This window comes from Bos taurus, chromosome 3 (assembly GCF_002263795.3).
Source record: "Bos taurus isolate L1 Dominette 01449 registration number 42190680 breed Hereford chromosome 3, ARS-UCD2.0, whole genome shotgun sequence".
Taxonomy (NCBI): Eukaryota; Metazoa; Chordata; class Mammalia; order Artiodactyla; family Bovidae; genus Bos; species Bos taurus.
The window spans coordinates 42,264,742-42,287,914 of record NC_037330.1 but is presented as its reverse complement, the minus strand read 5'-3'; the positions used below and the strand labels follow the sequence as shown (position 1 = coordinate 42,287,914).

Genomic DNA, 23,173 nt, shown 5'->3' with positions numbered 1-23,173 from the left:
ATAGAATGAGTTTGGAAGTTTACCTTCCTCTGCAATTTTCTGGAAGAGTTTGAGTAGGATAGGTGTTAGCTCTTCTCTAAATTTTTGGTAGAATTCAGCTGTGAAGCCATCTGGTCCTGGGCTTTTGTTTGCAGGAAGATTTCAGATTACACTTTCAATTTCTGTGCTTGTGATGGGTCTATTAAGATTTTCTGTTTCTTCCTGGTTCAGTTTTGGAAAGTTGTACTTTTCTAAGAATTCGTCCACTTCTTCCACGTTGTTCAGTTTATTGGCATATAGTTGCTGACAGTAGTCTCTTACGATCCTTTGTATTTCTGTGTTGTTTGTTGTGATCTCTCCGTTTTCTTTTCTAATTTTATTGATTTGATTTTCCTCCCTTTGTTTCTTGATGAATCTAGCTAATGGTTTGTCAATTTTATTTATCTTCTCAAAGAACCAATTTTTGGCTTTGCTGATTTTTGCTATGGTCTCTTTTGTTTCTTTTGCATTTATTTCTGCCCTAATTTTTTAAGATTTCTTTCCTTCTACTAACCCTGGTGTTCTTCATTTCTTCCTTTTCTACTTGTTTTAGGTGTAGAGTTAGGTTATTTATTTGATTTTTTTTCTTGTTTCTTGAGGTATGCCTGTATTGCTATGAACCTTCCCCTTAGCACTGCTTTTACAGTGTCCCACAGGTTTTGAGTTGTTGTGTTTTCATTTTCATTCATTTCTATGCATATTTTGATTCCTTTTTTGATATATTCTGTGATTCATTGGTTATTCAGCAGCGTGTTGTTCAGCCTCCATATGTTGGAATTTTTAAGTTTTTCTCCTGTAATTGAGATCTAATCATACTGTATTGTGATCAGAAAAGATGCTTGGAATGATTTCAATTTTTTTGAATTTACCAAGGCTAGATTTATGGCCCAGGATGTGATCTATCCTGGAGAAGGTTGTGTGTGCGCTTGAGAAAAAGGTGAAATTCATTGTTTTGGGGTGAAATGTCCTATAGATATCAATTAGGTCTAACTGGTCTATCGTATGATTTAAAGTTTGTGTTTCCTTGTTAATTTTCTGTTTAGTTGATCTATCCATAGGTGTGAGTGGGGTATTAAAGTCTCCCACTATTATTGTGTTATTGTTAATTTCCCCTTACATACTTGTTCAGTTCAGTTCAGTCGCTCAGTTGTGTCCAATTCTTTGCGACCCCATGAATCGCAGCATGCCAGGCCTCCCTGTCCATCACCAACTCCTGAAGTTCACTCAGACTCACGTCCATCGAGTCAGTGATGCCACCCAGCCATCTCATCCTCTGTCGTCCCCTTCTCCTCCTGCCCCCAATCCCTCCCAGCATCAGAGACTTTTCCAATAAGTCAACTCGTCACATGAGGTGGCCAAAGTACTGGAGTTTCAGCTTTAGCATCATTCCCTCCAAAGAAATCCCAGGGCTGATCTCCTTCAGAATGGACTGGTTGGATCTCCTTGCAGTCTAAGGGACTCTCAAGAGTCTTCTCCAACACCACGGTTCAAAAGCATCAATTCTTCAGTGCTCAGCTTTCTTCACAGTCCAACATGACCACAGGAAAAACCATAGCCTTGACTAGACGGACCTTTGTTGGCAAAGTAATGTCTCTGCTTTTCAATATGCTATCTAGGTTGGTCATAACTTTTCTTCCAAGGAGTAAGCGTCTTTTAATTTCATGGCTGCAATCACCATCTTGCAGTGATTTTGGAGCCCAAAAAAATAAAGTCTGACACTGTTTCCACTGTTTCCCCATCTATTTCCCATGAAGTGATGGGACCGGATGGCATGATCTTTGTTTTCTGAATGTTGAGCTTTAAGCCAACTTTTTCACTCTCCTGTTTCACTTTAATCAAGAGGCTTTTTAGTTCCTCTTCACTTTCTGCCATAAGGGTGGTGTCATCTGCATATCTGAGGTTATTGATATTTCTCGCGGCAATCTTGATTCCAGCTTGTGCTTCCCCAGCCCAGCGTTTCTCATGATGTACTCTGTGTATAAGTTAAATAAGCAGGGGGTCAATATACAGCCTTGACGTACCCCTTTTCCTATTTGGAACCAGTCTGTTGTTCCATGTCCAGTTCTAACTGTTGCTTCATACTTGTTAGCATTTCTCTTACATATTGCGGTGTTCCTACGTTGGGTGCATATATAATTGTTATCTCTTCTTCTTGGATTGATCCTTTGATCATTATGTAGTGTCCTTTTTTGTCTCTTTTCACAGCCTTTGTTTTAAATTCTATGTCATCTGATATGAGTATTGCTACTCCTGCTTTCTTTTGGTCTCTATTTGCATGGAATATCTTTTTCCAGCCCTTCACTTTTAGTCTGTATGTGTACCTTGTTTTGAGGTGGGTCTCCTGTAGAGAACATATATAGGGGTCTTGTTTTTGTATCCATTCAGCCAGTCTTTGTCTTTTGGTTGGGGCATTCAACCATTTACATTTAAGGTAATTATTGATAAGGATGATCCCGTTGCCATTTACTTTATTGTTTTGGGTTTGAGTTTATACATCCTTTCTGTGTTTCCTGTCTAGAGAAGATCCTTTAGCATCTGTTGGAGAGCTGGTTTGGTGGTGCTGAATTCTCTCAGCTTTTGCTTGTCTGTAAAGCTTTTGATTTCTCCTTCATATTTGAATGAGATCCTTGCTGGGTATAGTAATCTGGGCTGCAGGTTATTTTCTTTCATCACTTTAAGTATGTCCTGTCATTCCCTCCTGGCCTGAAGAGTTCTTATTGAAAGATCAGCTGTTATCCTTATGGGAATCCCCTTGTGTGTTATTTGTTGTTTTTCCCTTGCTGCTTTTAATATTTGTTCTTTGTGTTTTTGATCTTTGCTAATTTGATTAATATGTGTCCTGGGGTGTTTCACCTTGGGTTTATCCTGTTAGGGACTTTCTGGGTTTCTTGGACTTGGGTGCTTACTTCCTTCCCCATTTTAGGGAAGTTTTCAACTATTATCTCCTCAAGTATTTTCTCATGGTCTTTCTTTTTGTCTTCTTCTGGGACACCTATGATTCGCATGTTGGGCGTTTAACATTGTCCCAGAGATCTCTGAGGTCCTCATTTCTTTAATTCATTTTTCTTTTTTCCTCTCTGTTTCATTTATTTCTACCATTCTATCTTCTACCTCACTTATCCTATCTTCTGCCTCTGTTATTCTACTGTTGGTTCCCTCCAGAGTGTTTTTGATCTCATTTATTGCATTATTCATTATATATTGACTCTTTTTTATTTCTTCTAGGTCCTTGTTAAACCTTTCTTGCATCTTCTCAATCCTTGTCTCCCAGCTATTTATCTGTAACTCCATTTTGTTTTCAAGATTTTGGATCATTTTTACTATCATTATTCAGAATTCTTTATCAGGTAGATTCCCTATCTCTTCCTCTTTTGTTTGGTTTGGTGGGCATTTATCCTGTTCCTTTACCTACTGGGTATTTCTCTGCCTTTTCATCTTGTTTATATTGCTGTGTTTGGGGTGGCCTTTCCGTATTCTGGTCGTTTGTGGAGTTCTCTTCATTGTGGAGTTTGCTCACTGTGGGTGGGGTTGGATGGGTGGCTTGTCAAGGTTTCCTGGTTAGGGAAGCTTGTGTCCATATTCTGGTGGGTGGAGCTGGATTTCTTCTCTCTGGAGTACAATGAAGTGTCCAGTAATGAGTTTTGAGATGTCAATGGGTTTGGTGTGACTTTGGGCAACCTGTATATTGAAGCTCAGGGCTATGTTACTGTGTTGCTGGAGAATTTGCATGCTATGTCTTGCTCTGGAACTTTTTGGCCCTTGGGGTGCTTGGTTTCAGTGTAGGTATGGAGGCTTTGATGAGCTCCTATTGATTAATGCTCCCTGGAGTCAGGAGTTCTCTGGTGTCCTCAGGATTTGGACTTAAGCCTCCTGCCTCTGGTTTTCAATCTTATTCTTACAGTAGCCTCAAGACTTCCCCATCTATACAGCACTGATGATAAAACATCTAGGTTAAAGATGAAAAATTTCTCCACAGTGAGGGACACCCAGAGAAGTTCACAGAGTTACAGGGAGAAGAGAAGGGGGAAGAGGGAGATAGAGGTGACCAGGAGGATAAGATGGGGAATCAAAAGGGGAGAGAGCAAGCTAGCCAGTAATCACTTCCTTATGTGCTCTCCACAGTCTGGACCGCTCACAGATATTCACGGAGTTATACAGAGAAGAGAAGAGGGAGGAAGGAGACAGAGGTGACCAGGAGGAAAAGAGGGGGAATCAAAAAGAGCAAGACAGATCCAGCCAGTAATCAGTTCCTTAAGTGTTCTCCACAGTCCGGAACACACAAAGAGATTCACAGTGTTGGGTAGAGAAGAGAAGAGGGAGGAAGGAGATAGAGGTGACCTAGTGGAGAGAAAGGAGAGTCCAAAGGGGGAGAGAGCAGTCAAGCCAGTAATCTCGTTCCCAAGTAAAAATAGGTACTGAAGATTGGGTTCTTAAAGGTACAAAATTAATAACAAATACCAAAAAGCAAAGATTAAAAATCTAGAGTAGAGGTTGGATTCTCAAAAATACAATATTAAAGAAAAAAACAAAGTCACAAAAATTATTAAATATAAATATATGAAGTTTGCTTTAAAAAATAGGGTCTCTTTTTTGCAAAGTAATAGTAGGTTATAAAAATGAAAATTAAAGGAGTAATAGAGGACTTAAATTTTTTTTTTTAATTTAAAAAATGATAATAGTAAAAATATATCTAGGACTTTCTCTGATGTTGTTGTGAACAGTGTGGGGTCAGTTCATTTTCAGATAGTTCCTTGATCTGGCTTACACTTCTCAAGATCTGTAGGCCCCTTCTTATGTAGTTGGTGCTAACTGCTGCTGCTAAGTCACTTCAGTCGTGTCCGACTCTGTGCGACCCCATAGATGGCAGCCCACTAGGCTCCTCTGTCCCTGGGATTCTCCAGGCAAGAATACTGGAGTAGGTTGCCATTTCCTTCTCCAATGCATGAAAGTGAAAAGTGAAAGTAAAGTCACTCAGTCATGCCCGACTCTTAGCGACCCCATGGACTGCAGCCCACCAGGCTCCTCCATCTATGGGATTTTCCAGGCAAGAGTACTGGAGTGGGTTGCCATTGCCTTCTCCTGGTGCTAACTACAGGGTTTTAATCTATTGCACCTGTCACTTCCAAGGTGGTTCCCTCTGTTTTAGCTTCTTCTGTTTGCTGGTCTCTTCAGTGTCTAATTTCCGCCCTGATGCCAGGGGGCGGTAGTCACTTTTTTAGGCCTCACTTGTTCAGTCATGCTGTGGGGAGGGAGGAACACTGCAAACAAATAACACTGGTGTGTGCTTGCAGTGTCTCAGCCACACTGGGTTTGCCCCCACTCACAGTGTGTGTGCTTTCCCAGTCTACACTGCTTAGGCTCTGGGTTCCTCTGCCGGGAACTGTCTGAGGCCAGCCCTGGGTTGTATGCACTTTCCAGGTCTAAGCCACACAGGTTCAGGTACTCGAGTACTCCACAAAGGCACAGACTCAGTTGGGCCTGTGTTTTGTGCCCTTCCGAGGTCCTAGCAGCTCAGGTGACCGGGTGCTTGGTGAGCGCGGTTGCCCCCAGTTGAAGGCTGCAACTTATCACCTCCCCCATCCCTGCCACTCAGTTTTCTGGGTGTACAACCAGCACATCTTCTCAGGTGTGCCATGTGTCTCTTCTGCGGAGCTGATCTCTGGCTGCGACCCTCCTGGCGGACGTTGATTGTCCAGAATCCCAAGAAGTCTTGGTTAGCAATGAAGCCTGCTCGCAGTTTGGTAGATGGTGCCTCTTTGGGGCCGTGATTGCGCCCTTCCGTCTCTGGCTGCCTTCGCCTGCCTGTCTCCAGCAGGGGATGGGCTGATCCACAGCTGGCTAGCTCTGCTCAGTCCTTTGTTCTGTGAGTGGGCCTGGTGGTGTCTTAGGTTAGGGCTTTTGGTGGGATAGCTATCCCACAGTCTGGTTTGCTATCTCAAGTTAGTTCCCTCAGATTGCCCTCAGGGCATTCAGGCCTGGTCCTTACCCTAAGCAATGCAGCCCGCACCTCCCTGCCCATCCCTCACTTGCTAGTAGTGGATGCGAGCATCTACGCTGCTTCTCCACTGACAGCTACCATTGGGCATGTAATCTGTGGGGTTTAATTATTTATTTATTTTTTCTCCTGGTTATGTTGCCCTCTGAGGTTCCAAGGCTCGCCACAGACTCGCCAGTGAGAGTGTTTCCTGGTGTTTGGAAACTTCTCTCTTTTTAAAGACTCCCTTCCCGAGACGGATCTCCAACCCTACCTCTTTTGTCTCTCTTTTTACCTTTTATATTTTTTCCTATCTCCAAAGACAATGGGCTGCTTTTCTGGGTGCTTGATGTCCTCTGCCAGCATTCAGAAGTTGTTTTGTGGAATTTACTCAGCATTTAAATGTTCTTTTGATGATTTGTGGGGGAGAAAGTGGTCTCCCCATCCTATTCTTCCGCCATCTTAGGACCGCCCCTCAAGACAACCTAAATGTCTTTGGCAAATAGGAATCTCTTCTAATGTTCTGAATATCTATACTTACTACAGAGGTCAAAATTATGGGTTCTTTCTTTGCCCTGATTCTGTGCTCCATGGCAGACATCCTTCTACTGGATAACTTCACACACAGTAGAATCAAAACAGTGCAATTCAGTGTATGATCCAGGGACTGATGCCAATATGTGAGCATTTTGTTCCCAACAAATGATAAAAAAAAAAAAAAAAAAAAAAAACTACAAGAGTGTGAATCAGTGTTTACAGTATTACAGTGTTATAGTAATCTGACTTCAACACAAAAGACTAGAAACTTTAAAGTAAATAAATAAAATGCATTTATTTTTATGTATTTATTTTATATATGTGAATGTGCATACACACACACACATATATACTGATCTAAACACTTCCAAAAGACAAGAAAAAGGTTATTACTATTTGATAAAAAAGAAGGCAAAGGTATGGACTGTTCAAAATACTCTCTAGCTAGTACAGAGTAGCACTCAGATTTTGTCTTCTGATGTCAAGTACAAGTGTCACTTCCAAGTTATCAAAGACGACAGTTATTTCTCTTCTGTTGACCAGCCACAGATTAAAGCTCTGATTACAGTATTTTTACAACACATACTGTAGAAAAGGAACTGAAAATGAATGTGAATCATTATAATTCCAGTACCTCTGCTGGCAAATGCAGTAGCTGAAACTCCTGAAGCTCTATCAGTGCCATCATCTTTGTACACAAAGACAGCCACCCCAACTCTTTCCACACTAGGTAGGAAATACAATTTGGCAGCATAATACTGTGAAAAGAGCTGTGAATTACAAGCTCTGTAGATTCTACCAATTCTGCAACCAATAAGTGGGAAAATGATCCAATGTCTCTGGGCCTCAATTTCACTGAAGATGATCTCCAGAGTCTCTCTCAGATCTACAATTCTGTGATTCTGATAGCATCACGACTGCAGTATTCAAAGGACACCTCAAGAAAGATAGGATGGAACTTGGTAAGAGTAAATGTTCAGTATAAGTCTTCTGAGTTGCTGTAAATTGATGAGGACAGGCTCTTAATTCTTATTTGGAATGAAAATTCACTTCTCCACAAGAATATGGGGGAGGGCACACCATGCACAGAGTAGCTAGACCACATCACACAGAACGGTTTTAACTTCATACAAAATCAAAACAAGAACAATATGACAACTCCATACTGTGACCCTAGAGAAACTGCAGAGCACTTACCTAGTAGGCATAATGTGTGCATGCCATTTTGTCTGTTCTTCTTCACTTTGTCAAAGAAGCTTTCTGGTCTCCAAGTGTCTGTCCAGAAAACAATAGACACTGTCTCTCCAAACTTATACAACTAGAAGAAATAAAACATTAGTTAATGATGTAACAATTCACTAACTACTGTCTCATAGATAACAACCAAAATAAAAAGTGAGACCCAAACTTGAGATGGACTGGGGATCAACTCTGTCATCAAAAAAAGTAATAAAAATTCCCTTTGCTCCATAGCAGCTGGTGTCATTCTGATGCCCTTTCGGTAGGAGGCTTCTAGTATTTCTGTATTCAGTACAGGAACACATGTAACTAGTTCATGATTTAGCTAGGTAGCTGCTAAAAATACTGAAATATAGAGAACCCAGAAGGAAGCCAAAAAAAAAGACATGTGAGCAGTCAGAGCAGTATTCACAAGGTTCCTATTACCCTCATTTTATGGAGGAGTCCACCAAGGCTCAGAAAGATGAACTGGCTTGCCTAAGGTCACACAGCTACTTAGTAAGAAGAAACTCAAACCTGGGTCTGAGGGAGAGCTCCTTTCCACCATGCCAGCTCAGTAAAATTCATACACTGCATACTCACTGTCGTCACATCTCAAAACCTACGCCCTTACTTTCCCCACTCTTTATTCCCTGACTCTAGAGTTCAATGATAAGGGCCTTTTCCCAAACCTCCTTCTTTCCCCCTACGGTGGCCCATCTACTCCATATGATCATCACACAACCAAGAAGCGTCTTTGTTCCAACTTGCTTCCAGGCTAGCCACACATCTCACTTAAATGAATCCAACTCCAAATCTTATGTTGAGAAAATCTAGTTTTGAGCTTTGGTTCTGCAACTTGTTAGCTGGGTGACATTACTCTTTCTTTCCAAGTCTTAATCTCTATAATAGGAACAGTGATAACACATGCCCTTCCTACCCACAGAGTTGTGTGAACCAAATAACACGTAAAAAGTTATTTAAACTGTGAATGATATTCTTATATTAATTCTTATCTAGGTATTGCACAATGGACTTTATTTTCAAAGACTTAATATATTGTAAAACCTAATACTAAAGCTGTTACATAAAGATCTTAACTATTCAATTTAAAGAGTGCCTAAAATAATGTTTAATACAGCTGGAAAGCACTAAATGCTGAAAATCACACCTAGTCCTCTGCCACAAATTAGCTGTTCGGTTGAAACAGCTGTATGACTTCACGAGATCACCTAACTTTTCTAAGCCTAAAGTTCTTCATTTGAACAATGCTGCTGCAAGAGGCATGTTCAGAGTCCCCCATCTCTACATGCCTAAAGAAGCTCGACCCTTCTGGATGTTTATACATGGAGGGCTTAAAATCTATCACTCACACTCATAATGATGACTCTGAGCTACCAAGAGAAGGTTCATTTCATCATATTCCTCACATGGTCACAACCTCCAACCTACTTACCAGTAGGCTTTATTCCCAAAGTCCATTTGAAAATTGTCTAAAGAGGCATTGAAGCCATGCTATTCAAGGGCAGTCAAACTCACAGATTAGTTTACAAAGACCTATATAACTCTCAGAATGAAATCATAAACCTTCCAGCCATACCTAATATGATTTCTCTGTAAAAAAACTGTAGAGTTTCAATGTGAGATCTTTGGAATTCATTCAGGTAGGCTACAAGGAATAAGCCTTGCTCTGTTGGGGGTTTCTGTCACTGCTATTGTTCTATGAGAGGCAAACGTATCTAACAAATATTTACTATGAATCATCCACAATGTGCCAGGCATTACATTATGCATGGGTATAAAGTGAGAAGCAAACAGAGCTCCAGCTCTCAGGAAATATGCAGTCTTACTAATACCTCACACAGCAAGCAAACGCTGTGGAGCAAGCAAACGCTGTGGAGCAAGCATTGCTCTGGTTCCTACTACCTGGATGATCATGGTGACTAGCTGGGTGACTTCCAGGAGGAACTCCCCTGCCAATTCGATACAATAATTATAAACCTAACAATCTGTTTTGTTAAGGATTAACTGATATACTGTATGTAGCGCCCAGTGCTATAGTAAAGACTTAATAAATGTTAGGGATGTGATAATCTAACAATGATAATGTTTATAATGAAGATGCTCTAAAATGCTGTGTTACACTATAATCCAACTGCTTTCCTTATTGGAATGAGCTCAAATATTACCAAATATTTGAAACTATGCTTATGACTTAATCTGACAAGTTCAATCGTTTACATTTTGAAAAGGATTTTTGGCATCTCTGATCAGATTTTGGAATATTAACATTACTCTACTTAAAAAAACCTTAAGGTAAAACCATTAAAGAAAATTACACATGTCACCATAAATAAATAAACAAGTTTTCAATATTTTAAGAGTCACAGAAATATAGTCATGGACATAAATTCTTCATTCAAAAAGCAAGGAACAGTTCATTTAAAAAAGCATTGAGATGCTAGTCACATGTAAACACTAGCTGAAACACTTTGTGTAAAAGCTTCTCTGAACTGTCTAATTTGGGCGATTAAAGAAAACCTCACATAAGCACTGCTTTCTAGGACCCTGATTTATAGACTGTAACCATTTCCATGGCTGTGGTACAAACTTCTTCAATGAATTCTGGAACATTATGCAAACAGTTTCACCATTTAGATGTCAGTACCTCAAAGAACAGAAGGACCAGTCCCTTTGTGTTTCACAATTCAAGGACTTACCAGTAAAGTACAAAAGGAAACTGGAACAAAATCATACAGTTGACGAGAACTGAGGTTGCCGAGGCCTGTGTACCTACTATTCTAAAAATGTAAGCATTTGTTCTTATGATCATTTCCCTTCAAACCATTACTGATGCAGGTCTACATTTAAAGATTATAAAAAGAGCAGTTTTCAAAAACATGAGGTAAATACAGGCTTTTTTTATTTTAACCGAGAGTAAGTTATAGGGAAAGCAGTTTATCTAACTTGATACTGAATAATGATTTTTTTTAATCTATTGAAGATAAAAACTCAATTCAAAATGAAATATTTAATCATATATAAGGCACTAGTTAAGAGTGAAAAAATGCATAAGACAAATATGAGGTAATAAACAATAATAAAAAATTTGATATAGATTATGAGTTTAGCGTTTCCCCCACCTAGAGAGCACCTGAAGGTAACTTTTGAATAGACAGAATACAAGCTGGACCTTAGAGGATGGGTAAGATTTAGCCTAGGGAAGCTGAACATGCAGAACGAGATGATGTAAACAAAGGATCAGAGGCAGGAAATCTTGGGCAATACTGAGAGTGACATTAAGCAACTATCTAGAAGTAAGTACTGCCTGACTTGCCTCTAACATGTCTAATTCCTGACATCTTATTATGCACCAATTCCTGTCAATTCTTGCTCTATAGTTTACCCAGAGACTATTCATTTCTTTTCTCTCTACCTTAGTTTGAATTCTCAATACCACTTGCCTGAATGACCTTAATAGTCTTATTGTTCATCTCACTGCTGATATTTCCTTTCTTTCAGAAGCACAGATGCTTTGTAAACTCCATTTTATAATTAGATTTTAATGCTTTGGTATTTTATATTCAAGGGCTTCCCTGGTGGCTCAGATGGTAAAGAATCTGCTTGCATTGCAGGAGACCCGCGGTCAGTCCCGTGGGTTGGGAAGAACCCCTGGAGAAGGAAATGGCAGCCCATTCCAGTGTTCGTGCCTGGAAAATCCCATGGACAGAGGAGCCTGGAGGGCTACCATCCATGGGGTCACAAAGAGTTAGACATAACTGAGAATGCACACACATTTTATATTCAAATGAAAATATTTTGTGATTTTTAAGTTAAAAAGTATCTTTTTTGGATATGGAAAAATTAGAAAATTTAACTTGCTAAGAACTTTAGCGAGCCCTACATATATCATTTTATGTATGTATATCCTAACCAGATCACTTAAATTTGTGATGTAAAAGAAAGCTGAGCCAGCAGGGCTGTCCAAAAATGTACCACAAAACCATTTAATCAAGAGTTACTAGTTTTCTTTTTTATATAGAATACTTGTTTTTGTTTTTAATCTTCACATGCATTTTGCTTAACACTGATACCACACTGATTTTTGCTAACAGTAAGAAAGATTATACACAGAAGTTCAGTTCAGTTCAGTTCAGTCGCTCAGTTGCGTCCGACTCTTTGAGACCCCATGAATCGCAGCACGCCAGGCCTCCCTGTCCAGCACCAATTCCCGGAGTTCACTCAGACTCATGTCCATCGAGTCAGTGATACCATCCAGCCATCTCATCCTCTGTCGTCCCCTTCTCCTCCTGCCCCCAATCCCTCCCAGCATCAGACTCTTTTCCAATGAGTCAACTCTTCACATGAGGTGGCCAAAGTACTGGAGTTTCAGTTTTAGTATCATTCCTTCCAAAGAACACCCAGGACTGATCTCCTTTAGAATGGACTGGTTGGATCTCCTTGCAGTCCAAGGGACTATCAAGAGTCTTCTCCAACAGCACAGTTCAAAAGCATCAATTCTTCAGTGCTCAGCTTTCTTCACAGTCCAACTCTCACATCCATACATGACCAGTGGAAAAACCATAGCCTTGACTAGCCAGACCTTTGTTGGCAAAGTAACGTCTCTGCTTTTGAATATGCTATCTAGGTTGGTCATAACTTTTCTTCCAAGGAGTAAGGGTCTTTTAATTTCATGGCTGCAGTCACCATCTGCAGTGATTTTGGAGTTCCCAAAAATAAAGTCTGATACTGTTTCCACTGTTTCCCCATCTATTTCCCATGAAGTGATGGGCCCAGATGCCATGATCTTCATTTTCTGAAGGTTGAGCTTTAAGTCCACTTTTTCACTCTCCTCTTTCACTTTCATCAAGAGGCTTTTGAGTTCCTCTTCACTTTCTGCCGTAAGGGTGGTGTCATCTGCATATCTGAGGTTATTGATATTTCTCCCGGCAATCTTGATTCCAGCTTGTGCTTCTTCCAGCCCAGCAATTCTCATTATGTACTCTGCATAGAAGTTAAATAAGCAGGGTGACAGTACACACCCTTGACATACTCCTTTTCCTATTTGGAACCAGTCTGTTGTTCCATGTCCAGTTCTAACTGTTGCTTCCTGACCTGCATATAGGTTTCTCAAGAGGCAGGTCAGGTGGTCTGGTATTCCCATCTCCTGAAGAATTTTCCACAGTTTATTGTGATCCACACAGTCAAAGGCTTTGGCATAGTCAATAAAGCAGAAATAGATGTTTTTCTGGAACTCTCTTGCTTTTTCGATGATCCAGTGGATGTTGGCAATTTGATCTCTCTGGTTCCTCTGCCTTTTCTAAAACCAGCTTGAACATCTGGAAGTTCATGGTTCACGTATTGCTGAAGCTTGGCTTGGAGAATTTTGAGCATTACTTTACTAGCGTGTGAGATGAGTGCAACTGTGCAGTAGTTTGAACATTCTTTGGCATTGCCTTTCTTTGGGATTGGAATGAAAACTGACCTTTTCCATTCCTGTGGCCACTGCTGAGTTTTCCAAATGTGCTGGCATATTGAGTGTAGCACTTTCACAGCATCATCTTTCAGGATTTGAAATAGCTCAACTGAAATTCCATCACCTCCACTGGCTTTGATCGTAGTGATGCTTTCTAAGGCCCACTTGACTTCACATTCCAGGATGTCTGGATCTAGGTGAGTGATCACACCATTGTGATCATCTTGGCCGTGAATATCTTTTTTGTACAGTTCTTCTGTGTATTCTTGCCACCTCTTCTTAACATCTTCTGCTTCTGTTAGGTCCATATCATTTCTGTCCTTTATTGAGCCCATCTTTGCATGAAACGTTCCCTTGGTATCTCTCATTTTCTTGAAGAGATCTCTAGTCTTTCCCATTCTGTTGTTTTCCTCTATTTCTTTGCACTGATCGCTGAGGAAGGCTTTCTTATCTCTCCTTGCTATTCTTTGGAACTCTGCATTCAGATGCTTATATCTTTCCTTTTCTCCTTTGCTTTTCGCTTTTCTTCTTTTCACAGCTATTTGTAAGGCCTCCCCAGACAGCCATTTTGCTTTTTTGCATTTCTTTTCCATGGGGATGGTCTTGATCCCTGTCTCCTGTACAATGTCATGAACCTTAGTCCAAACAGAAGTAGATACACAGATAAAGTTGAATGACTATGTAGACAGAAGAGCTTTAAGATTTATATTTTCACATATAAATAAGAGAGCCCACATACAAATTAAGTGAAAGAATCACAATTTAAAGCATACAATTCCAAAGACAAGATTCACTTGGGGTAGGGGGCAAGCAGGGGGGGATAAATAAATAAGCAATGCAACTCAGCAAATATTTGTTGCACATTGATTACATGCATGACACTGCAATAAAGTAGCAAGGAAGATGTGAAGATGAGTAAATTAAGGAGTTTGTAATACGATGAGCACATAAACATACACAAGTAACTGAACTCTCTTTTAGGATGGAGATTTACCAGGACTGTTTGAATAGAAGAATGGCATAATCAGACCTACAATTTAAGCAGAAAACTATAAACTGTAAGAGAATGATGGTAAGATGGCTATTAAAACAGTGACTAAAAAAAAGGAAATGAAAAGGAAGGGGAAAAAATTTAATGTACTCATGATTTAACAGGTGGTCAAAAATAATTCTGAAGTTTCTAAAAGAAAAGAGAACTTACTGGATGAGTTTTTCTAAGATTTTCTAAGGTTACAATAGTAATGCAGAGCTCTGATACCCTTATTACCTAATCTGGTGTTCTTTGTACTCATTAGGTTTTATCATTTCTACAATAGTGCCTGGACAACAATGAAACCAATTTAATGCTTCTGAAAACTAACAGTAAGAACTAGGACAAGGTCAAAAATGTTGACTATCACAATGAATGTTATTTTACAAAAGGAAGGAAATGAGTTCTTACTTTTTGAAAGTAATATATATTTTTCCCAAAGTAGAAAGGTATTATATAAACAGGGGAACATATGGCAATAATCAAGGTCACTCATGCAACAGTCAGAGAAAGTGGAAGCATTTCATAATGATGAAATGCTTTTATACAGCCTTTTTCCCTGAAGTCAGCCACAACTGATAAGGAAGTTTTTATGCAGAAATCATTGCTACCTGGTTTCATCAAACCATTTTATTTACATTTCCTTTAAATATCTCAAAATTATTTCAGTCATCAAACTTTTACAGGAATTAATACATTCTATCACACAAATTGCTAATAATAAATTCTAAATAAATTTGTTATTTATAATAAATAAACTTATTATTTATAAATAAATACTAGGCCAAAAAAAGCGCATTTCATTATTACATAGTTCTTTAGTTTGTGAGATTCAGGAGAATGTACACACAGTAAGTGCTAAGTAAAAAGACTGAAAGAAAATATACCAAAATGATAACTGTGTTTACCTTTAGGAGGTGAGACAATAGATGCTTTTATTTTCTTTATACTTACTGTATTTTTCCAATTTTTTGAGTATATATGTCATTTATTATCAAGAAAAAAATCACAAAATGACTCTTCAAAAGCAGAGCATGATTACACTGCTAAATGTTTAACTTGAAGATTTCAAGAAAAAGAGGACTTGTTCCTCTTGTCTTTTGTATACTTAGAAAAATCCTTGATTTTTCATTACCAGGAAAGTTTAAATATAAATTTAAGTATAAATATGTCTGGCTCTTGATAAATAAATAGATTTTTCTTTGACTAGAAAAATCCTCAGAATACAAATAATGTGTTACCTGTTGCCTAGGTATTTAAAACAACATGATTTTAAAGTACATGTTTGTAACTAACATTTTAATTATGAAAAATCTCAAAGTTAACTCAGTGAAAATCTAGGGAACCTTTGCCTAAAGTTGGCAAACGGACTTCACTGGTGGTCCAGGGGTTAAGAGCCTGCCGTACAATGCATGAGACTCAAGTTCAATTCCTGGTAGGGGAACTAAGATCCCACATACTAAGGAGCAACTAAGCCTGCACACTACAACTAGAGGGAAGCCTGCATGATGCAAAGAAAGATCCCGCATGATACCACAGCCAAATAAATATTTTATAAATAAATAAAAAAATAAGTTGGAAAACAGGCCAACTTTTTAGCTTCCAATATATAGGATATTAGAACTTATCATCTATTATACCCCACCCTCTCCATGCGATCTAAGCCCCCATCATCTCTCCTCTAAAGGAATACAATAAACTTACTAACTGATTTCCTCACTTCTAGTCTTGCCTGGTACCAATTCTATCTCCACATACCAACTAGAGATATCTTTTTAACACACTTATCAGATCAAGTATTTGCTCTGCTTAAAGCCCTCTAAAGGCAGTTAGTCTATATCACTTAGAATACAATCCAAACTCCTGATAGTGTATTAGACAGCCTAGTGATCCAAGTCCACCCACCTATCCAGCCTCAGATCACTCTCCCCTGTGCCTGCTAACTCTCCAGCAAGCCTTCCTTTGTTTCTTTTAAGAAGCCAAGCTCATTTCCACTTTAGAGTCTTTGTCCAAACTTTGGGATATGGTTGTCCCTTCCTGATTCCTATCTAATCTTAAATGTTAGCACCCTGAGAGACCTCTCCTGACCACCCAACAACAGGAGTGATCTAGTCACTCTCTAACCTAGCAGACTTCTTGAATTTCTTATACTTACCACTACCTGACATTTATTTTGTTATCGCTTCTCTGTCCTACTAGAATGTAAGCTCTTTGAGAGCAGAGACCTTCTTGGTCAGGTTTATTACCATATTGAAAGAAACTCAATAGGCAAACGATAAGAAAGTAAAAGTCATCCAGTCAAGTCTGACTGTTTATGACCCCATGGACTATAACCCACCAGGCTCCTCTGTCCCTGGAATTCTCTAGGCAAGAATACTGGCATAGGTTGTCATTTATCCTCCACGGGATCTTCCCAACACAGGGATTGAACCCAGGTCTCCTGCATTGCAGGCCAATTCTTCACCATCTGAAAACCCAATAAGAAGGCAAACGGTATTTGCTGAATAAACAGATAACTATTCCTCTTAATGATGTCTAACTTGGCAACCTCTAATATACTTTCCATTTAACAACAACAAAAATTTCATTAGGTATATGTGATTTGTGGTAAAGAACTGTATTTATGGCATACTGTAATAAAACACATAGCAACTGTCTGTGTGTGTGAGTAGAAGTGTTAGCCTATGCAACTATTTACCTTCACTGATACTAATAATTAAGAGTCTCCTGTTGGTTAATAAACTACAAAGTTAATTAAAAAATACTCGATGGTTGATTCTGAGCTCTCTATGCTGCTTTTAAAAACAACAAAAAAGACAGTTTGGAAGGATAATAAGTGATAGCTGAAAAATACTGCACCCATTTTCAGGTAAGGAATTTCATACCACTCTTCCTTAACCTAAGGGAAAGGTGTTGGAAAGTACATGTGGTCCAGGCCTGTCCCCTTACCCAGAGTAGCACTTCTCTTCCATAACTTGATGGCTGTTTTTGAATTCATAGGAAAGCTCTTTCACAGAGATGACAGAATGCCTTTCGAAAGTGGTGCCCACTTCCCTTTTAGGAAATTGAGCAAGAGAGCACAGCAAGGTAACATTCTACATTTAGCAAACATATTTCTGGGAACTAAGATCGACTTTTCCAACTCTATCATACTAAAAGAATGACAGTACAGTTTTTAACTTTCTAAGAAATGTTTTATCTATGTTGGTGATTCTCAAGGTGTGGTGCCTATAACCAGCAGCTTCAGTATCACCTGAGAATTTGTTAGAAATGCAAATTTTCAGACCCTTACCCCAGATATATACTGTATCAGAAAATCTTAAGGAAAGGCCCAGCAAACTCTTTAATAGTCCCTCTAGGTAATTCTGATGAACACTAAAGACAGAGGACCACTGGTACAGGTTACTGTCTTTTCCATAAATGCTAGTCAAAATAGTAAAGAGAAAAAGACCAGCTAATATAAGGAAGGAGACTTTGCCAGAATTTTTACATTATGCAGGATACTGATAGATGTTTATTTTAAAATTTAAGCATGCCATGCATACAATTATTTTTCCATGTTTTTTATCTTAGAAAACTATACAAAGGCATCAATACTTAAGGCATCAATCCCCCCTTCTCCTGGCATATGAATACCTTGCATGGAACAAGAATTATACTTTCATAGAGATTTCATAAATATGTAAACCAGAAAACAGAAAGCTATCTTCTGTTTTTCACACAAGCAGTAAGTCATTTCATATCCAGATTAGAGAACAGAACTAAGATGAGGAAACAATACTTTGTGGCTGCTTAGGGAAATCTCACGTAAAACTGAAAGTTACACTTAAAAATAATAATAATATATGTAAATGTGGATATGATCTTGAGGGCTTATATGTATAGAAACTTCAATTCTCTTAGTAAATACCTTCTCAAATACCTTCATTCATTTTAAACATAAGAAAAATAACTCTGCACTTCTTTATCAATGCAGAGGATCAGAGGGACAAGTCTAACTTTAACCAGTCTGGATAACAGATTTATGTAATAAAGACAAGGATCTTTTTAAAAATTTAGGCTTAAAAACTCTAAATAATAGATTATCATGAGATAATTTAGAGCAAAATATGATGGAAAGGGACTAACTAACCTTCTTCAGATATAAAAACAAAACCAATATGAAAACATACATATAGTCAATTAGCTTAAGATTCACATATTTTTGTCTAACACATGAAAAATTTTGCCCTCTCTTTTTTCCTTTCTCCTGGCAATCACTCTTAAGTGATTGAAAGGCAGCATTATCCAGAGGAAAGCATATTAGACTGAGAATCACTCAAGAATCTGAGCATCAAGAATTCAATTTACTCCAACACAGAAATGTTCAGAAAGAATTTTAAGTGTAAAAAAAAAAAGACTTGAGTTGGCAAGGCTTTTTTAAGTATGCATTTTGTTAGGAGACAAAACAGACAGCAAAGTTCTTTACCAATTTGGACATAATTATAACCAAGAGCAAGTAATGAATACTGAAAGGTAAATAATTTATACTTTTTCTCTGGTTCTTCAGAACCAAAAGCAGTATTTCTGGGATGACTGGCCAGGACTAGTCAATTAAAGTGAACTACTCTTCCTAGGTAATACAAAAAATATAGGTCCCTCTAAAGCCCCAGAGACAGCACCGAGTTCCAAGGGTAATGTAGCTTCTTGCTGTAAACAGCTATTTTTTTTTTTTAACAGATGAATTATTAGATAGAATTTTATTGACCCTCAGAATAAAAGAAAAAGTGTTTTCTGAGATTTCCCATATATACAGCTAGCACTGAATTCAGAAGCTAGGTGATCCACTGGCTGTGAGTCGTCTCTTTGTGCCTAATAATTAGTAGCTCTTATTCTATGTGGTAATGCATCTGGGACATCTAACTAGTGTGTAGAAAATTTTAAACTGCATTTATCAGAATAATCATGCCACTACTTCATAACTAACAGCAGCTTTTACCCATGGGCTTCACTAAAGCATACAAGTATTAATTAAGTTTTATATGATTATATTTCCTTTAAAATAAATGTGCAGAAAGGATCAAGCTATCTTTATACCTCCCAAGATACTGGAAATACATAAATGATTCCCCAAAGAATAACTATTTTTTCTTTTATTTGATTTTGAGAATATTCCACATATATAAACGAAATATTTAAGATTTCATGAAAATAAAATGTCTATTTCATATTCACAGAGAGGAAACCAAGTAATACAGGCCAACAGTTCTCAGCTCATGTTGTCCCTTACTTTGCAAAGTTATTTTAAATTATGTATTCCAGGAAGAATACATAATTTATTTCACAGGTTGTAAGGTGCAAATTCTCTTTCCTATTATATCTGAAATAGGACTATGTCTTAACAATCAATGGAGTCTTAAGACTACTATTGGCCATAAGCAGTCACAACTGTCATGGATTACATACATGTGAACATCAGAACACAAATTTCAAACTTGGAACATGAATGTTCCTGGCATTCGTGTTCCAACTTTGAAATAGAAAATCTTAAACGCAGCTACAGAACACTCCTTTAACTCCTCAGAACCAAGATTTCTGGGTTAAAAACAACTAACTTTGCATATCAGTAACTGCAAAGTTGGCTTAAAAGCCTAGTATCACTGGCATTTAGCTCTTTTATGTATTATTTTAAGAAGTGCTCCATCATAGTGCTCTTGACCACACAGAAAACAATACCAGTGTGGAAAAACATGGCCCTCAGCAATGCAGAGTAAGTCATTTGGAATAATGTAAAAAGGTTTTAGGAATACTTAACCAATTGAGTTATAGTCCCTTTTTTGTATGTACCAATTGGATACAGAATTAAAATCTTTCTTTAGATAAATTTCAATGATCTATTCTAAGGGGGAGGGGGGAAAATCTAAGATAGAGGAAAATTAGTATAAAATATCTAGTATTAAAAAACTTAATACACAGTCTTATATAAAATAATATTGTCTTATAACTCATGAAATATAATAAAATCTATGGGAATTTGCAGAAAACAAAAACATTTTTGCTAAATACCACTAAGAAAACAGTTCTTTTGTAGTATTACCTGCAAACCGCAGCAGCCTACAGCATTCATTATGGATGCATTGTGAATAACTCTATAAGGGATCCCCAGTTTTGTTGCTCTCAGAATAAGATCACTGTGTGTTGTAGCCCTGTAGTGAGAAAAGATCAGGTTGGGTTAAACTAACAAAAACTGACTTTTTAAGACAGTAAATCTACAACATTTCATGAGCCCAAATCGTCAAGAAGAATCAGTCAAGGACACTGTTCTCCCTCAAATATTTCAAAGCACCTGCTTAAGCTGTCATCCGGGAATTCTGGCAAGTGTATAAGTTTACACAGACCCTGTACAATGTTAAATTATGCCTTTAACACTCTTAAAGCAGCCTTGGCAGCTACAGAAAAAAGGGAACTTTTAACTTGCTCTTTTTATTCTGTTAATACCTACAAAAGACATCTGTGAATATTACTCAGCAACTGAACTTGAGAAGCAATTCTCAAATATTTTGACCTCTAATCTCTTATAATTTCTGTGACAAAGGTTCAAATTATAGCACAACCAGACTACTTCTTAATTTCTGCTCTATTTTGAAGGCTTTGTTTCTCAGGGTAAAGGGAGAATACATGTAAACATAAATATGGATACTGTGAAACTTAACCCCAAATCAATTTAGAACTGCATTATTAACAGCTTGTTTCCCCCTTGATGAAAACTCCAGGCCCAACTGGGGAAAGCAACATTAGCATGTTTGAGAAACTACACACAAACAAGCAGAACCTGTCAACTGGTCAGCGCATACCAAGTAGCAAGATCAAGGGCTTTTACCCCAGGAGGCAGTCAGAAACAGATTAACAAATGCCCACCAGGGAAGTCTGTTTTTAATCACACACATAAAATGAAACAACAGCTACTATAAAAATAATCATTAATTTGACTTAGAATAAGCTTTTTAAAAAAATACAAATGCCCATTGTAAAGAATGTTTTTAATATCCCTTTCAAACAGAATTTCACTAGTTAACACTAAGATATGGGAAAATGAAATTAGTTACTTGGTGAGTTATTTAAATAGATGAGCAGAAAGAAAAACTGGTTTGGAATTATTCTCCTTTTCACAAGTTCATTTAAAATGACCAGATGTGGTTGGTATACTATGAAGATTTAATGACCTGGCAAAGTGATTTGATTTTGTGAAACTGCTATAAATGTGATTAAATGAGCTTCTCAGATTTCTGCTATGAAAAACTGTGGTAAAACTGTTATTTTATTACAATTACCTAGATTATATTGCTTCATTAAAAAAAAAAAGAAAAAAACTGGAATGAACTGCATGTTTAACACCTTCATACCAGGCATTCCTCAGTCTGTGGCTCATGAAAATATTTCACTATAGTAGACTGAGAAAGGCTGTGTGTGTGTGTGTGTGAGTGGGTGTGTACATGCATATGTGCACTGCTGTGTGTAAAGACAAATTTATTACTATTTCTGGGCATGTGTGGCTCTAACCAAAATCAATTTGAATATATAAGGCTTAGTATGTTTATTTTACATTTTACTTTATAATAACATTAATTTGCAGAATGGAAACAATCAAATGACTCACATTAAGGTACACAGGAGACAGGCAAAGAAAGGTAGATTTGTGTGTGTGTGTGTGTGTGTGTGTGTGTGTGTGTGTGTCCGTGCATACACGTGCATGCCACGAAGGAAATGGCACACAACATAAAGATAAAAAATTACGTGTTCATTTATTAGAAAATACATATAGTTACAGAGCACATTAAAATACAGAATGGAATAAAAACAGAACTATCTTTAGAAAGAATCCGTTTAATGACAACCTTGTTCAACTGCTCTTTACGGGGATAGAAAGTTTAGCACTGTCATCTCTCACATGACTTAGATCTACTGATGCAGTATATTTTAAAGTCATTTACATTCGTTATGTGATTAACTTCCACATTCCTTTAAACAACCTAGATAAAAGGGCAAAGATGAGAACTACGCCAACTGACTTAACTGACTTTCAAGTACCTTCTTCATGAATTTAAGATTGCTGGAGATGGATGGTGCCGATAGATGCACAGTGATATGAATGTTCTTAATGCTACTGAACTGTACACTCAAAAATGGTTAAAATGATAAATTTTATAAATTTATAAATATTTGAAATTTTTAAAAAATTACAAAAAATAATTTAAGATTGAGTAAACAATTTTCCCTTCTTTTTGAATTTTTTATTCAAAAAGTAGAAAGGGGCTTAAACTTAAACACAGTACATTTTTTGGTCACATATAAGGAAGCATTTCAGTGCGTTGTTACATTTTGTATTCCACTCCTGGTTTATCCATTTAATTAATTTAAATTCAAATTTTTCACGGCCCAATTAAAATTTATACCTTCCTTATCATCTTATCTCCAATGACTAATATATCTGAATAGTAATCCAGTGGGTAAATGAAAAACAACTACAGTACAGTAAATACCACATAAATATGAAAACAATGTTAGATATGACTAGTCACTGACATAAGGAAAATTAATTCGCTAGAAGTTAAAAAAAAAAAAAGCATTTACTCCTGAATAAAATATGGGAAGATTCTTAGAAGAGGTGGCATCTAAGCTGGGTCTCAAAGAATCTATTATTTTACTAAATAGAAACTGGGAAGAACAGTATGTTTTAAGGAAACAGTATGAGCAAAGAAACAGAAAATGAATACTTGAAACATTTACAAAATAGCTTGGTTCTACCACAGTCAAAAAGAGGAGCAGCCTCTTTTTGGAAAAAGTAGATAAACTGTTAAAAGACTTAAGGCCATGAAGTCACTGAAGGATTCTGAGTAGCACGGCAGTACTTTCTCTGGACTTCAGGTTTTTTCATTTATAC

General features: G+C 37.7%; 1 protein-coding gene across 5 annotated transcripts in view; it reads right to left on the bottom strand.

Annotated features, from left to right (window-relative positions):
• Nucleotides 1-23,173, bottom strand: part of DPH5 (diphthamide biosynthesis 5) — a 45,810-nt gene that overhangs the window by 16,945 nt on the left and 5,692 nt on the right. For all 5 annotated transcript variants that reach the window (XM_005204093.5, XM_005204096.5, XM_005204094.5 and 2 more), the window contains 2 exons: nt 20,330-20,438; nt 7,727-7,847 (listed from right to left, as the gene is read on the bottom strand). In XM_005204093.5, the coding sequence (XP_005204150.1) occupies nt 7,727-7,847; nt 20,330-20,438 (230 nt within the window). The remainder of the gene's footprint in view (nt 1-7,726; nt 7,848-20,329; nt 20,439-23,173) is intronic.